Source organism: Balaenoptera physalus (assembly GCF_965194825.1).
Source record: "Balaenoptera physalus genome assembly, chromosome: 3".
NCBI classification, from domain to species: domain Eukaryota; kingdom Metazoa; phylum Chordata; class Mammalia; order Artiodactyla; family Balaenopteridae; genus Balaenoptera; species Balaenoptera physalus.
In genome coordinates this window covers 29,818,534-29,834,583 of record NC_138890.1, presented here as the reverse complement: position 1 = coordinate 29,834,583, position 16,050 = coordinate 29,818,534, and the positions used below count along the sequence as shown (strand labels likewise).

General features: G+C 46.5%; 1 protein-coding gene across 2 annotated transcripts in view; it reads left to right on the top strand.

Annotated features, from left to right (window-relative positions):
- The first annotated feature begins 229 nt into the window (after positions 1 to 229).
- LOC309658202 (uncharacterized protein) overlaps positions 230 to 16,050 on the top strand; it is a 38,966-nt gene continuing 23,145 nt past the window's right edge. Inside the window, exons 1-4 of one of the 2 annotated variants that reach the window (XM_082456583.1) lie at positions 230 to 562; positions 1,794 to 1,930; positions 9,280 to 9,376; positions 9,904 to 12,643. In XM_082456583.1, the coding sequence (XP_082312709.1) occupies positions 259 to 562; positions 1,794 to 1,930; positions 9,280 to 9,376; positions 9,904 to 9,977 (612 nt within the window). In that variant the 5' untranslated portion in view covers positions 230 to 258 and the 3' untranslated portion in view covers positions 9,978 to 12,643. Of the gene's footprint in view, positions 563 to 1,793; positions 1,931 to 9,279; positions 9,377 to 9,903; positions 12,644 to 16,050 lie in introns of those variants that run through there. The other variant, XM_082456582.1, reaches the window with a different exon arrangement.

The following is a 16,050-nucleotide window of genomic DNA, read 5'->3' as shown; positions in this document are numbered from 1 at the left end:
AGCCCGCCCAGGCCTAGCGCCCACGTGATGCGAGTACCCCCTTTCTCCGCTCTCCGCCCGGCTGCTGGGGATTGTAGTTCCGCGGGTCGCGAAGCCCAGCTCTCAGGCTGCAGCTTTACAGATGGACTACAAAACCCAGGATGCATCGCGGGCCCTCCTCCGAGACCCCTCCGCTTCCGGAGATGGCCTCAGAGTGGTCCCAGAGAGAAGGGGGAGGGGCCTTAATCACGCCAGCGACGGGGCTACCAATGGTGGCTGATGTGGGCGGGCTCCCGAACCCTAGAGTTCAAGCCTCGCACCGCCGCCGAGAGAGAAGAGGAAGAGAAGTCTTTGCTGCTACTAACATGGCAGTTCTGCAAGGCGCAGACTTCCTTTGGAGGCAGAAAACCTGATCAGTGTGCCAGGGAAAACGCTAAATACAGGGCTCTAAAGCCGCTCTTTAGAGAGACCAGTGAATGCATTTGTAAATTAAAGTCATTCACGAAGGTATCCCCTGGCTTAAGACACACCGCGAATGCTGGAGTTGGAATGATGATGATAGTAATGGCAATAGCAATAATAGGTAACATTTATTGAATGCTTACCATGTCTCAGGCACTCTGCTGAGCTCTTTTGGGGAATTATTTGATTTAATTAAGTAACTTTGTGAAGTGCGTGCAATTATTATCTATCACTCATTTTGAAGATGGGACAGTAACTGAGAAGTCACTTGCGGAACACATGCCTTTTGCCGCGGTTCCATGGTCCCCTCAGGGGCCCTGTGGCCCAGCTCCCTCCTTCCAAAGGGGGAATTGATCCCCAGAAAAGAAAATTAGGTGCTACAGTTCTCACTCCTTTTCCTGTACCTGCTAGATTCTGAGTTCTCTAGCTGGAATGGGAAGGGACAGCACTGGGAGCTCTTCTCCTGGCTTCCCCTCCCCCAATTAGCTGACCAGGAATTTAGTGACTTTGGCAATGGATGGTTTGAGAGTTGGCAATGGAGGATTGAGCCTTATTGCATCTTCTTTGTGGAGGATATGACAAGGATTGTGAATAAGAACCGGAAGGGACACAAACGATGATCATTTAGGGAGCATGAACAAAGAGCTAGCACAATACAAGTGCTAGCTTGAAATATAATGATTGAAATATAACGATTAAGAACTTAAACTTGAATTCACATCTTGGTTCTGCGATTTGGTTATAAATTTGGGCAAATTACTTCATCTCTCTGATTCTCATTGGGAATGATGATGCCTACATCTCATGGGATTGAGATGAAGATTGAGTTGAAAGAAGGCATACAAAGTGCTTACCTCGTTGCCTGTCGTAGAGATAGTGATCAGTAAGTGATAACTATGTTTTTATCGCCATTGTTATCCTTACTGTAAAGATAAGGGAGAAAGATTAAGTATCTAGACTGTTTGTCCAAGGTAATTATTTAGGATTGGACCCGAGGTCTGGTGCTTTGTGGTTCCTTATCTTTTGTTATTTTGATCTCAGTTTCCACATTTGTTATTTAGAAATATATTTTTATTTATATGTTTTATAGAAACATTCTTCTGAGCTCCCAGATATGTGACCCCATAACTTAGAACCCTGAGTGGTAGACTTAACCTTCTTTTCCTCTTTTTTTCCCCAAGTCATTCCATCCCACACAGAACACTCGATACTCTTGAATGGTCCTGTTTTCCCACATTTTTTTGGAGTGAGAGCCATGACTTCTGATTGACATGGCTTCAAAGAGTGTTCACTATCTCATGTGGTTCACCCGCTGCTTAAGTCTCGTGTGCAACCCTGTTGTCTACCAACAGATATCTTTCAGTTGTTTCCTGCCTCATTTGGTAGCATCTGCTTGGAAGTCAAAGGGGAAGTGATACCTGTGCCTTGTAATAGGCTGGCCATGAACCAAGAGGAAAGTGAGCTGGAAATGAGAGCCATAGGAATTTGGGTAAGTTTTTTGTTTTTGTTTTTTTGGCCGCGGGGCACGGCTTGTGGGATCTTAGTTCCCTGACCAGGGATCGAACCTGGGCCCATAGCAGTGAAAGCGTGGAGTCCTAACCACCGGACCGCCATGCCAGGGAATTCTCTTGGGTAAGTTTTGGACACAGGCTTTTGCTAGTTTCTGTGGCCATACATGGATAACTTAGTTTAATTTAGCTTCAGTGTTAGGCTTACACCTGTGATGTCATGTGCGAGAAAAACACTGACCTTCAAATAGTGAGAATCCTAGCCTTAGATCAGTCATGGAATTTCTGTATGACCCTGGGAAAGTCCTTTCTCCGCTCTGGGTTCAAGTTACACATCTGTAAAATGAAACAATTGTTTGAGATTTCTTCCATCTCTGAATTGACGTTCATTAACATATGTCTCTATTTTAGGAGCAATAGGAGATGAGTTCAAGTTTTCCCCAGTGTTACTGAAACTGACAGGTCATCATGCTTCAGTTTCTGGCCAGAATCTTTCTTCTGCAGCCCCTGTTGGTTATCAACCCTAATCCCTCCCTCCAGCACGGTCTGGTTAACTGCATTTTCTCTCTTCCCTAGCATGTCCTCAGAATCCTTCCTGGCAGAGTGAGTGCAGGAGCTGCAAAGAACATCTAAAGGGTCCAAGAGAAGTTCTTGATCTGAGCACTTCCTGTCTCAATATTTATTGTCTACCAAACACGGTTAATCCTCCCCATCTTGCAGAGTAACAGAGGAGACCTGACACATGTTCATTTTGCTTTTACTGAGTGGGTCTCCATGGAGACAGGTGGTAGATTGTACCTAATGATGACTATGAGGTCTCCTGGTATGAAGAAAACACACACACACAAACACACACACATTCTAGCTTCAAAGCCCAGACCAAGCTTGTAACAATGGGTTCTGTCTCTAATTAGATGGTCAAGAACATGCTCCAGTCAGTCCTTGAATCCACGGAATCAAACCAGCGTCTCACCGTGGGGAGCGTCATTAGTATGAGCGTCATCGACATCATCATTATCATCATCATCACCATCACCATCATGAAAGTGGAAACACAGTTCTGTCCAACAAATAATTGAGCCTTGACTATGTTCTGGACACTGGAATACATGCCGGGGGAGAGAGAGGTAAAAAAGGGAGAAACAATAATCAAGTCAACAAATCAGTAAACGAGAATAGGCTGTGACAAGTGATGTGAAGGAAGTAATCAGGTTGATGTGCTGGAGGGTACCTGGGATTGCAGGAGAGGAGGAGGGCTGCACTTCAGTTTAGATGGTCAGAGAAGGCTTCTCTGAGGAGGTGGTGTATGAGCAGAGATCCCTGCAGATTGCTGGCGAGGACAGAGGTGTGGCTGGTACTGAAGGTCACTTGGGTGGAGGGACAGAAGCAGAGCATGGGGAGTAGAGAGCAAGGAGTAAAGTGATTGGAGGTGGAGTTGCAGAGGTGGGCATGCTGGGCCTTGAGGACCCCTGGAAGATCTTAAGCAGGCGAGTGACATGATCTCTGATCTTAGAGGGCTACTCCGGCTGCTTCGTGAAAGATGGGTGGATTGGAGAGGTACCAGGACTTGTAAAGACTAGTCACCTCGGGCTCCTCCCCCTCCCTCCTGGCCCACATGCAATCAGTTGCCAAGTGTGTGGTGGGAGCACTCCGGGAACTGTGCGAGGGCTTGAATCCGTGTGGTGGCAGCAGAGAGAGAAGTGCTCAGATGGAGAACTTCATTAAAGAAAGGCTTATGGCGCTCCTACAGTGTGCCAGGCACTGTTGTAGGGATGAGGGATATGATGAAGAACAGGACAAAGCCCCCATCCTCTTGGAGCTTATATTCCAATGCGGACATAGTCAGCAAGCAAGTAGACCAACGCAGAGTATTATATTCAGTAGTATAAATTAGATAGTATATTTAGATAGCATAAATGCTTATGAAGATAACAACGCAGGATGAGGGATCACGAGTGACGGGGTGTTTGAGATAGAGTGGTGGTTGAAGATGAGTTAGATGAAGTGGATGTGGGGAGGGAAAGGGAGGCTTGAAGGGTAAGTTTTAGGGTTTGGGCTTGAGCTCTAGGGTGTATGGTAGTGTCACTTACAAAGAAGGGGGGCATGGGGAATAAATAAGTGGGAAATCAAGGGCTCTGCCTTGGCCTTATTGATCCTCTAGGGCAGTGGTCCCCAACCTTGTTGGCACCAGGGACCGGTTTCGTGGACGATAGTTTTTCCACAGTCGGGGCAGGGAGGGGGACGGTCCAGGCGGCAGATGAAGCTTTGCTCACTCAGCCGCCGCTCACCTCCGGTTCCTAACAGGCCTCGGACCTGTACTGGTCCTTGGCCCAGGGGTTGGGGACCCCTGCTCTAGGGCCATCCTCTCCTCAGATGTGGGACACAACGCATGTTTTGTTATAGGAGTCAGCTTGTTTCAGTAGTTGACGATTTGCATTTTAGAGGCACCCACAGCTTGGGTGTCACATACTCCTGCCCTGCCCAGGAATGAGTCCTGTCAGGTATTTCCCTATGGGAACAGAGAAGAGCCTCTTTCTGGAGCTCTGCTCTGCCCGCTGATCCCCACCTCCTGACTCATTAACCTCAGCAAGTCCAGATAGGAGCTCGTCGTCCTCCCACCCCCTCTTCTCTTGCCTACTCACTTTCGTAAAGGCCCTGCCTCAGCTCGTGGTACCAGCATCCACCCACTCGCCCAACACAGAAAGCTGGGAGTCATCCTGGACTCCTCTCGCCCCCTCGCCGTCCACAGCCAGCCAGTCACCCGGTCCTCTTGTTGTCCTCGCATCTATTCCTTCCTGTCTAACCTCACTGCTCTCGCCTGAGCACCAGCCTCTGCATATCACATTTATACTCTTAAAGGTCCTTCCTGCCTCTTGGCTGACTTTATCCCATCTGCCCTCCTTACTGATGCCAGAGTGAGTTTTCTCAAAAGCAAACCAGACTGTATCATTTCCAGGGCTTAGAACCATGCCTCTCCCACAGTATTGTCTTCAGGATAAAATCCCATCCTAGGACATAAGACCCACCATGATTGGATGCTGGGAACCTCTTTAGCTGTATCTCTTGCCTCTCTGCACCCTTCATTATATGCTCTGATAAGACAAAACTGCTTACAGTAAACTGAGTACATGCTACTGCCCATTACTGTTACCTCTTGTGCATGTGTAAGCCTCTCTTCTTGAGTTCCCATTGAAAGCCTATTTATACTTTAAAACCCAACCCAGAAATCCCCTCTCCTGGAAAGACTTCCTTTCCTCTATGCTACTTCTGGTCCCTGTACATGCTTCTCTGTTTACCACTCATTGCATCATAACATAGTGATCCATTTACTCACCTGTCTCCTTCAATACCAGATGAACTCTTTGAGGGCTAGGGTTGCGACTTATTCTGCTGGGTATCCGCAAGTCTAGCATGGGGTCTGATCCAGGAAGTTGGCCCACAACTGATTAAGTTGGATGAGTTTGGGTTCAAGTCCTTCAGATGCAACCTGGAAACTCATCCTTCTAGAAACTTCCAGAACCAATAATTATTGACAACAAAGGCAATTTAGTAGGAGTGAATCATTGTACTTTATGGGCATAACACTGAAGAGCGTAGCACCCGGGAACCATTGTGTATTTCCTAACACCTTGTTTAATCAGGGACAGCTCTAATTATAGATGGACCTCTTCCTGGCCCTGGGACGCCTACGCAAGTGTATTTATTTATCAAGGCTTTGACCAAATTAGAGCAGAGTGCAATGGTTAAAAACTAGACATCACAATCCAGCAGAACCAGGTCCTGATCTCTGATTGATTGTGAAGCTTTGGAGGGGTAATTTTTCCTCCCTGTGTCTTGGTTTCCTCATCTGTAAAATGAGGATAAAAATGGCTCCCATGCCTTCAGTCTTCGTGAAGACGAAATGACTTCCTGCATCTAAAGTGCTTGGTACAGTCGCTGGCCGTGACAGCTTTGGTGGTGACTCCTGCAGAGACAGAGCATTCACGCTGATATTCAAGCCGCCATTTAAATGTCTCTTCTGCCCTCACTAGCGTATGCAAGCAGACTAGATTAGGGTGCCTGTTTGACATCTTAGAAAACTTCAGGACTTTTGTTCATAGCATTCATCATGACACTGTTTGCGTCATATTTCGTCTGACTTCCTGACTCAGCTCAGAAAGATCCCAAAGGACTGTGTTTTTTAATCCTTAACTCTTAGCACAGTTCCTGACACAGAGAAAGCTCTCATTGAATATTTGAATGACTGAGCAAATCTTTCTTACTAGCATGCTATCTTGGCATGGGGTATTTCTGTGTGTGTGTGTGTGTGTGTGTGCGTGTGTGTGTTTAGGGGGGCTATTTGGTGAGGTTAGAAGTGAAAGCACTGATAGAAAGCCCATGGTGATGGAGAATGGGGGCAGATTCTGGTTAGGGAGCTCTGCACCAGTATAATAAGAGATTAAGAGCACATAAGGACAGGCCCCGGCATCACAGGATTTTTAAGGCTGTCACTGCCTTAGGCTGTGAGGCCAGTGTGTATAATAAAAATAGTTTGCACAGTTCTGCTTTGGAAATCAGGACTCTGACTGAGAGCTTAGCCAACTAGCCAGCAAGAATAGCTTTCTGGAGCTTGGAGCCTCATGAAAATTCCAAAACTGGGGAATAATCAAAAAAAAAAATAGGTTTGTTTGCTGGCTTTGAAAAACTGCATTTAAAAAAAAAAAGAAAAGCAAAAAACCTTCTCAATATTCTCTTCATCTGCAATACAAATTATCAGACACTTCCTGTGCACCAGCCCACAGATGAGAGGAAGAAGGAGCCAGGAATAAAGCAGGTGCTTCATAGGAAGTCATTGGCTAGGGCATGAAGAAGAGTAAGGAGTACGGTGTGGTCGCCAGACTAATGCTAATCTAAGTGTGGGGCACAGGTGAGTGCCGACACCACCTGTTTGTGATTAGCTCCCAATTCGATAGGGAGCTTGCCACAGGATGTAATACATCAACGACATCACTAGCACATTGTTTGCAGTTCAGCCGCTATTTTTTTCATAGCAAGATATGCTCAATGAAGGTAGCACTGTATTCTTCCCTGTTTTGGCGCAATCCGTCACTGCCTTAGGCTTGGACCAGTAACGGATAGTTCTCTGACCAGCTGCTTTGAGCAGCACTGGTCTAGAGCACGGACTTCAAAATCAGTCAGACTCAGCTCTGCTGCTTAAGCGAATCTCCTGAGCTGTCTGAGCTTTGGATTCCAAGTCTGGAAAATGGAGAGTCATTCATTCAAAACAAATCTTGAGCACACACTGTATGCTAGGCACTGTTCTGTGAGTTGAGGATATTGCAGTGACCCCGGCTGATAGGATTCCTGCTTTCATGGGGCCTACAGATAAAGAAGTGAGATAATTACAGCTTATGATAAGTGCTGTTAAGAATGTCAACTGACCCTTTGATGTGTGTGTAACAGATTGGATGGTTAGGGAGGTTTAAGAAGGAATCAGCTGTGCAAAGAACTCAAGAAAGAGTGCTCTAAGCAGAGGCGAGAGCAAGTGCAAAGGCTCTGAGGCATGCTGGGGGAAACAAGAAGATGGCCAGCGTGTCTGGAGTGGAATGAGGGAGGGGAGGTAGAGCATGGGGAGAGGTGAGGTCAGAGAGGATCCAGTTCAGGCAAGGCTTAGTAGGACACAGGGAAGAGTTTGGATTCCATTCTAGAAGCAATGTGATACCATTGGAGGGTTTTAAACCAGACCATAAAGTTTTTTTCTGAACCATGTTAAAGAGTTTAGACTTTGTTCAAAGAACAACAGGGACCCACCAAAGATTTAAAAGCCTGAGAGTGTCAAGATTAGAACCACATTTTATAAAGTTTACTTGGGCTGTGGTAAAGACAGCAGTTATGTGGGACTCGAGGCAAAGAGACCAGCTAGGGGAAGACATTCTGGTAGTGGAATGAGTGGAGAAATGTAAGAATGACCGAATTAAGATCCTTAACTGGATCGCAAGCTTCTTTATGTCATGAGCCTCACCGCCTCTTGCTTTGGATGTTCTGTGGCATGAACTTTAGGTCTTTGTGAAAGTCAGTTTTTAATTAACACTCAACTAGCTGAATTGACTAGCTAACGTAAAATCAAACTACATCCTCCATCCACTCTTCAGAAACTGACTGCTTGTGTACAGCGCTGGTCTTGTCCATGGTATAGAAGTCGGTCTCCTTTACCTTGTTCTCCTCTCACCTGTTTACCTTCATACCCACTGATGCTCAAGTCTAGGTGAGCCTATCTCCAACAGCAACTGTACGAGAGCGATTTCCATCTGGAACCAAACAAATGCCTAAGCCCTATTTGGAATGTGTATTTCCACAGTCATCCAGCCAGTGTTGCACAAGGCAAACTGGCACTTGGTCAGCCTGCTTAAAAGAACTTTCAGTGCTCTTACATGAGAGGTGGGCTGTTCATCACCAGAGACCTTGCTAGCCATCATGTTGGCAACAATGATGAGAGCTGTTTATTGAGCAACTACTAGGCACTGGGCTAAGGGATTTACGTTTATTCTCTGATTTGAAACCTCACAACAACCTTATACGATAGGTGTTCTTAACTAACTCTATTTTAATGAGAAAGGAACTGGGAATCAGAGAGGCTAGGTAACTTATCTAATGTCATACAACTCATCAGATGCCGACCAGGATTTGAACTTAGTTCTTGCTAATTCCAAAGCCTTGTGTCATTTTAATAGTAAATTTTAATTTATTTTTTCATTCTAGTGACTCCTTATAATTTTTAAAGTTATTTATGCTCATTGTCACACATTCAAACAATTTGAGATTATATAAACTACTGAAAGTATTTGTTCTGGTTATCGATTGCTGTGTAACAAATCACTCCAAAGCTTGGTGGCTTCAAAACATTCATTTAATTATTACCTCACGTGGTTCTGGGACCTGACTGGGCTCAGCTAGTTGTGTCTGTCTGTGTCTGTCATCTGGTTGTGGTCGGATATCAGCTAGGGCTGGAGTCATCTTAAAGCTTTTCTTACCCTCAGGTCTGGCCCCTGAGGCTGACTGGGACCTCCTTGGGACTATCTGCTGGAACACATACACTTGGCCTCTCCCTGTGGCCTGGGCTCCCTCAAAGTGTGATAGGTGGGATCCAAAAGGAAACGGAAGGAAGTAGAAGCTGCTCATTTCTTAAGGCCTGGGTCAGAAATGGGCACAGGGCCACTTCTGCTATTTTCTATGGATCAAGCCAAGACTGAGGGGAAGGAGACATTCCATGAATGTCAAAGAATTTGGAGGCCATATTTTAAAACTGCCACAGTCTGCTTCTGACCGCAAATTATTTCTTTTCCTCTTTCAGCAAAATGAACTTGTTCCATCACGAGACGCTCCCAAACTTCTCATGCCGTCAGGTTCAGGCTTGAAGTCCAGGATCTCGTCTTTGGTATCATTTCCAGGTATGACTGGAGGTGCCTTGAGTGTGGTTTCTTAGTTACAGCTCTTCAAGAATGAGTCTTATTTTTTTTTTAATGAATTTTTAAAAATTATTTATTTATTTATTTATTTATGGCTGCATTGGGTCTTCGTTGCTGCACGCGGGCTTTCTCTAGTTGTGGAGATGGGGCTTCTCATTGCAGTGGCTCCTCTTGTTGCGGAGCTTGGGCTCTAGGTGCATGGGCTTCAGTAGTTGTGGCATGCAGGCTCAGTAGTTATGGCACATGGGCTTAGTTGCTCTGTGGCATGTGGGATCTTCCCAGACCAGGGCTCGAACCGGTGTCCCCTGCATTGGCAGGCGGATTCTTAACCACTGCGCCACCAGGGAAGCCCAAGAATGAGTCTTGATCTGAGTATCTATGAAGTAAAAAGATAACTTATCTGTCTTCCATACCTAACATCCAGCTGTGGGCTAGGCATCTGAACGCTGCAGTAAATGTATTGTGGGTTCCTTGATTAGGGTCCAGTTCTATTCAATGTTTCTCTGCAGCTCAGCCTGTTACCCGAAAACTGGGTTTACCTCTTGGTGGACGTGGAAGCCAAATGACACAAACAAGTCAATGAGTGGGAGAAGGAAGGATTTATTACTTGCAGTAAGCAAGGAGAACACCTGGGATCTTCCCCAAAGCAAAACTGGGGAAGTTTTAAGCTAAGGGTGTATACATATTCATGAAGGGGCTTGAGCAGAGAATTCAGCCTAGAATTGGGGCAAAGGTTGACAGAGCTCAAGCTTGAGTTGATTGAAGTCATGAGGGTCAGGAAAGGTCAATATCATCATTCCTTAGGTTCTGACCAGCCTGGGGTCTTAGCATGCAGTTACCATCCTCCATCTGGGTGGGGGTCCTTGGTTCCTACAGAACTCAAAGCTATGTATTAGATTGTTATATATCTCCTTCTCTTTTTGTTCAAGCTGATTCTAAAAAACTTTGAGGATTTTTATGATTTTTACTGGAGTTCCTTGCATGGGGAAAAAAGCCATGACACAAATCTTTTTGGCTCCTATAAGTCCTTTTCTACCTTGGATGCCTTTTCAGACCACTGTGGGACAATGCCCTTAAGAATCTTAGAAATCCTGTTGTTTATTGAGATAGGAAGGCACACCCTTAAGCTCTTTAGAAGGATTTTGCCTGTTTGGAATGGTTAATGAGGTACCTTCTTAAACCTCTCTGAGCTCTTAACAAAAGATGCAATGCTCATCCTTTGCTGGAAAGCCATTTTAATTTGAGAATAGTTTGCCCTCTGGAGAAGCTGGGAGTGAGAAGTAGTTTTATTTTCAAACCCAGAAAACACTGGCTTTGACATAACCTCTACGTTCTGCTTGAAAACCAAAAAAGTTCCTGTTTTTAGCTTCTCTCTCTTTGCATTTTACTAGAGGCAGGTTGGTCAGATCATCATGTTTATGAGGTATGTTTCCTACTTTTTGGCATTACAGCAGACAACAGTGTCACCAAACTTTCTGAAACCGTGAACCTCAGATTGGGACCTGAACCCACATGCCGGGACTCGAACCCAGCCAAAACCGGAACCCGGCCAAAACCCAGATTGGGACTTGAACCCATGTGGCCAGGACTTGAACCTGCCCAAAACCCACAGTCTTCCAACTGAGATCACACACCTGGTTTCAGGACTTAATGAAGCTCAGGTTCTTGATGTCTCATCGTAGAAAGAATTCAGTGAGAGACAAAGTGATAGGTAGGAAGTGGATTTATTTAGACAGAAACACACTCCACAGAAAGAGTGTGGGCCACCTCAGAAGGCGAGAGCAGCCTTGGGAGAAACACAGGCCACAGACAGAGTGTGGGCCACCTCAGAAGGTGAGAAAGGCACCAGGGTATGGGGTTGTCAGTTTTTATAGTGGTGGGTAATTTCATAGGCTAATGAGTGGGAGGAGCATTCCAGCTATTTTGGGAAGGGGCAGGGATTTCCAGGAATTGGGCCACCGCCCACTTTTTGATCCTTATGGTTGGTCTTGGAACTGTCATGGCGCCTGTGGGTGTGTCATTTAGCTTGCTGATGTGAGCGTATACTGAGGCTCAAGGTCTAGTGGAAGTCGACTTGTCTGCCATCTTGCACCCATTTGGTTCTAATCAGTTTATGTCATGTCCTCGGGCTATGTCATTCTTTCAAAGGTTGTGCCCTACCTCCCTCCCTCCTGTTTCATTTCCCCCACCCACAAGGGTCCCCTTTTGCTCATGGTCCTCAGGCTTGACAAGGCTCATTTAGCCAGTTCTCAGTCAGAGTCTCTCGTGAAGTTGCAGTCGTCTGGTTGTGGCCAGAGTCATCTTGAAGAATGGCCCAGGCTGCACCCATCTAATCCCTCCTCTGGGAATTATCACTGGGGTATTGACAGAGGAAGCCAGTTAACTAAGGGCAGCCAAGCCGAGAGACATGGGGACCTTTAGAGTCAAAGTGGGGCTGAGCGTAGTATATTACTAGACCATATGCAAGACGGTTAAAAAGAAAGTCATCTGTTGGGAGAGAAAACAGAGGTAGAGATGACAGAGAGCACTGGGCACTCTGATTCCTGGTGGCTTTCTAAGCCCATACGTTCTGTCTGGGCTTTGTTTCCATAATACCTTTGCATTCTCACCATAAACTTCCATTTTGACTTGATTTTGAAACAGGAGGGAAGGAGGCAGGGCACAACCTTTGAAAGAATGACATAGCCCGAGGACATGACATAAACTGATTAGAACCAAATGGGTGCAAGATGGCAGACAAGTCGACTTCCAGTAGACTTTGAGCCTCAGTATACGCTCACATCAGCAAGCTAAATGACACACCCACAGGCGCCATGACAGTTCCAAGACCAACCATAAGGATCAAAAAGTGGGCGGTGGCCCAATTCCTGGAAATCCCCGCCCCTTCCCAAAATAGCTGAAATGCTCCTCCCACTCATTAGCCTATGAAATTACCCACCACTATAAAAACTGACAACCCCATACCCTGGTGCCTTTCTCACCTTCTGAGGTGGCCCACACTCTGTCTGTGGCCTGTGTTTCTCCCAAGGCTGCTCTCGCCTTCTGAGGTGGCCCACACTCTTTCTGTGGAGTGTGTTTCTGTCTAAATAAATCCACTTCCTACCTATCACTTTGTCTCTCACTGAATTCTTTCTGCCATGAGACATCAAGGACCTGAGCTTCATTAAATCCTGAAACCAGGTGTGTGATCTCAGTTGGAAGACTGGGTTTTGTCTGGGTTCAAGTCCCGGCTGTGTGGGTTCAAGTCCCAGTCTGAGGTGCACGGTTTCTGCTTGGCCTGGGGAGATTTCTGTTTCTGACATGCAACATACTGCCATGACCGGAAGCCTGGAGGGATATGGTGAGACTCTTTATCTTCACTCTAGGAGTGGTGGGAAGAAACGAGCATGTGCTTCAGGGCCCTTGACTCAGGCATTCATTTATTTATCCATTATTAATTCAAATAAGTCTCTACTGAACTTCTTTTGGGTACCAACTTATGCTGGGCACTGGGGACATGGAGGTGAACAAGGCTAACAATGTCCCAGTCCTCGTGGAGCTCACAGTCTAGTGAGAATCACCCAGAGCCAAGTTCAGATTCCTTCTCTGCCAATTACTAGTGAAACTGAGCGGGGCCCTGTGGGGCTCCCAGGCATGGAGGCCTTTTTGTCCCCCATTTCTTGTAGGCAAGACCCCAGCCTCCATGACCTTCCCTGAGTTCCAAAGGGCAGATTCAAACAGTTGCTAATCAAGGGAGGTGCAGCCAAGAAAGCCCCTGAGGCAAGATTAAAGGGACCAGAGAAGCTCATCAAGATTAGGAGACCCACCCCCTGAGACCCTGCACACACCCTAATCTTGTCAGAGACCCCACCTTTGAACCATTGTTATAAAACCCCTCATCAAATCCTCCCCTGTTGGGACACATAGTTTTTTCACAGCAGAATCCTGGTGTGTGTCCTTTTGCCTGGCAAATTAATAAAGCTATCCTTTTCTACTTCACCCAAAACTCTGTCTCCAAGATTTGATTCAACATGTTGAGAGGCTGAGCTTTCGGTAACACTAGCTGGGTGAATTCCCCACTTAATTGGAGATTCCGTTTTCTCATCTGGGAAATGGGCATCACTTTGTGGAGTTGGTGTGAAGATTAAATGATACATATGTATATATATATATGTGTAGATTATATGGGATTTGAAAGCCCCTTAAATATTTGAGCTTCTTTTACCTTTTCACTGTTTATTAAATCCGAGTTGACAGTTTGGGTTGGAAAATTCTTTGCTGTGGAAGGCATTGCAGGATATGTTTAGCAGCATCCCTGGCTTCTACCTAGAAGATGGTAGTGGCACTTCCCTGATCCCCAAGTAGTGACAACCAAAAATGTTTCCACACGTTGCCAAAAGGGCCCCAGGCGGGTAGGGGTGGGCAAAATCGCTCCCAGTTGCAAATCCCCACTTTAGATAAAAGGCAGACATTTTTGCATAAAACTACAGACCCCAACATTGACCTCTGCATCTGACTTCCCAATCCATCTGACTCCTTTCCCCTGGGTTTTTGCCTCCAAAACTAAATGGCATCAGGAGGAAGTAGGTACCAATGCCAATTTTATAATGTTGACACTGAAGAAAGGAAAATCTGCATAGTCCCCTCCTCCCTTCCTCTCTGAGGCCAAGCCCAGTCCTGCCTGTTTAATTATCTCCAGTGATTTCAGCATTAACTAGGTCTGCTGATCCACCCTGGTGTGAAGAACTACAGTCTTGACCAGATCTGATAGTGCAGAGAAATCGGAGCCTTTCCCTAGTACCTTTCATGTGGGCCCCAGCTTGGGTTGAGGGTCATGGCTTTGGTGGGTCATAGTTGGAACACATTTGGCATTGGCATTGACATTGTCTGAGGGTGAGGAAGGGATTCTGTTTCCACCGGTTGCTCTACAGTATCACAGTGGGTCATGGGCATAGCAGTCTGATTAGTATAGAAACTGAATTTGCATGGCAAGAATATGATTTATCCATAGAACTATAAAAATATCTTAGTTTTCCAAAAAGGCCTTTCTTTATACTTTATATAAATTTGAGAAAGAATCAGTTGTCCATGTTAAATATTATGGTGAAGATGATAATGATTTCATCTGGGATGGTGGCTTTCTCCTCGCCCTCTGCTATCAGAGCCTGTGGGGCAGGACGGGCCTGGCTCGCTGATCCTCTGTCTTACTACTTTTTTGTTTTTGGCTGCTTTGGGTCTTCATTGCTGCACGCAAGCTTGCTCTAGTTGTGGTGAGCAGGGGCTACTCTTCGTTGCAGTGTGCGAGATTCTCATTGTGGTGGCTTCTCTTGTCACGGAGCATGGGCTCTAGGCGCGTGGACTTCAGTAGTTGCAGCACATGGGCTCAGTAGTTGCAGCATGCAGGCCCTAGAGGACGCAAGCTTCAGTAGTTGCGGCGCGTGGGCTCAGTAGTTGTGGTTCTAAGGCTGTAGCGCGCAGGCTCAGTAGCTGTGGTGCATGGGCTTAGTTGCCCTGCGGCATGTGGGATCTTCCCGGACCAGGGATCGAACCTGTGTCCCCTGCATTGGCAGACAGATTCTTAACCACTGTGCCAACAGGGAAGTCCCGTCTTACTACTTTCTCTCTTGCTCATTTACCAGCCTTCTGCTGTTCCTTGACTACCAAGCTCCTACAAGGCCTTTTTTTTGTTTTTAATTGAAATATAGAATATAGTTGATTTACAACATTGTATTAGTTTCAGGTATACAGCAAAGTGAGAGATTGGTTCAAGATGGCGGAGTAGAAGGACGTGTGCTCACTCCCTCTTGCGAGAGCACTGGAATCACAATGAACTGCTGAACAATCATTGACAGGAAGACACTGGAACTCACCAAAAAAGATACCCCACATCCAAAGACAAAGGAGTAGCTGCAGTGAGACGGAAGGAGGGGCGCAATCAGAGTAAAATCAAATCCCATAACTGGTGGGTGGGTGACTCACAGACTGGCGAACACTTATACCACAGAAGTCCACCCACTGGAGTGAAGGTTCTGAGCCCCATGTCAGGCTTCCCAACCTGGGGGTCCGGCAACGGGAAGAGGAATTCCTAGAGACTCAGACTTTGAAGACTACACGGATTTGACTGCAGGACTTCGACAGAACTGGGGGAAACGGAGACCCCACTCTTGGAGGGCACACACAAAGTAGTGTGTGCATCAGGACCCTGGGTAAGGAGCGGTGACCCCATAGGAGACTGAACCGGACCTACTTGCTAGTGTTGGAGGGTCTCCTGCAGAGGTGGGGGGTGGCTGTGGCTCATCGTGGGGACAAGAACACTGGCAGCAGAAGTTCTGGGAAGTACTCCTTGGCGTGAGCCCTCCCAGAGTCTGCCATTATCCCCACTAAAGAGTGGGTAGGCTCCAGTGCTGGGTCACCTCAGGCCAAACAACCAACAAGGAGGGAACCCAGCCCCACCCATCAGCAGACAAGCGGATTAAAGTTTTACTGAGCTCTGCCCACCAGAGCAACAGCCAGCTCTACCCACCACCAGTCCCTCCCATCAGGAAGCTTGCACAAGCCTCTTAGATAACCTCATCCACCAGAGAGCAGACAGCAGAAGCAAGAAGAACTACAATCCTGCAGCCTGTGGAACAAAAACCGCATTCACAGAAAGACAGACAAAATGCAAAGGCAGAGGA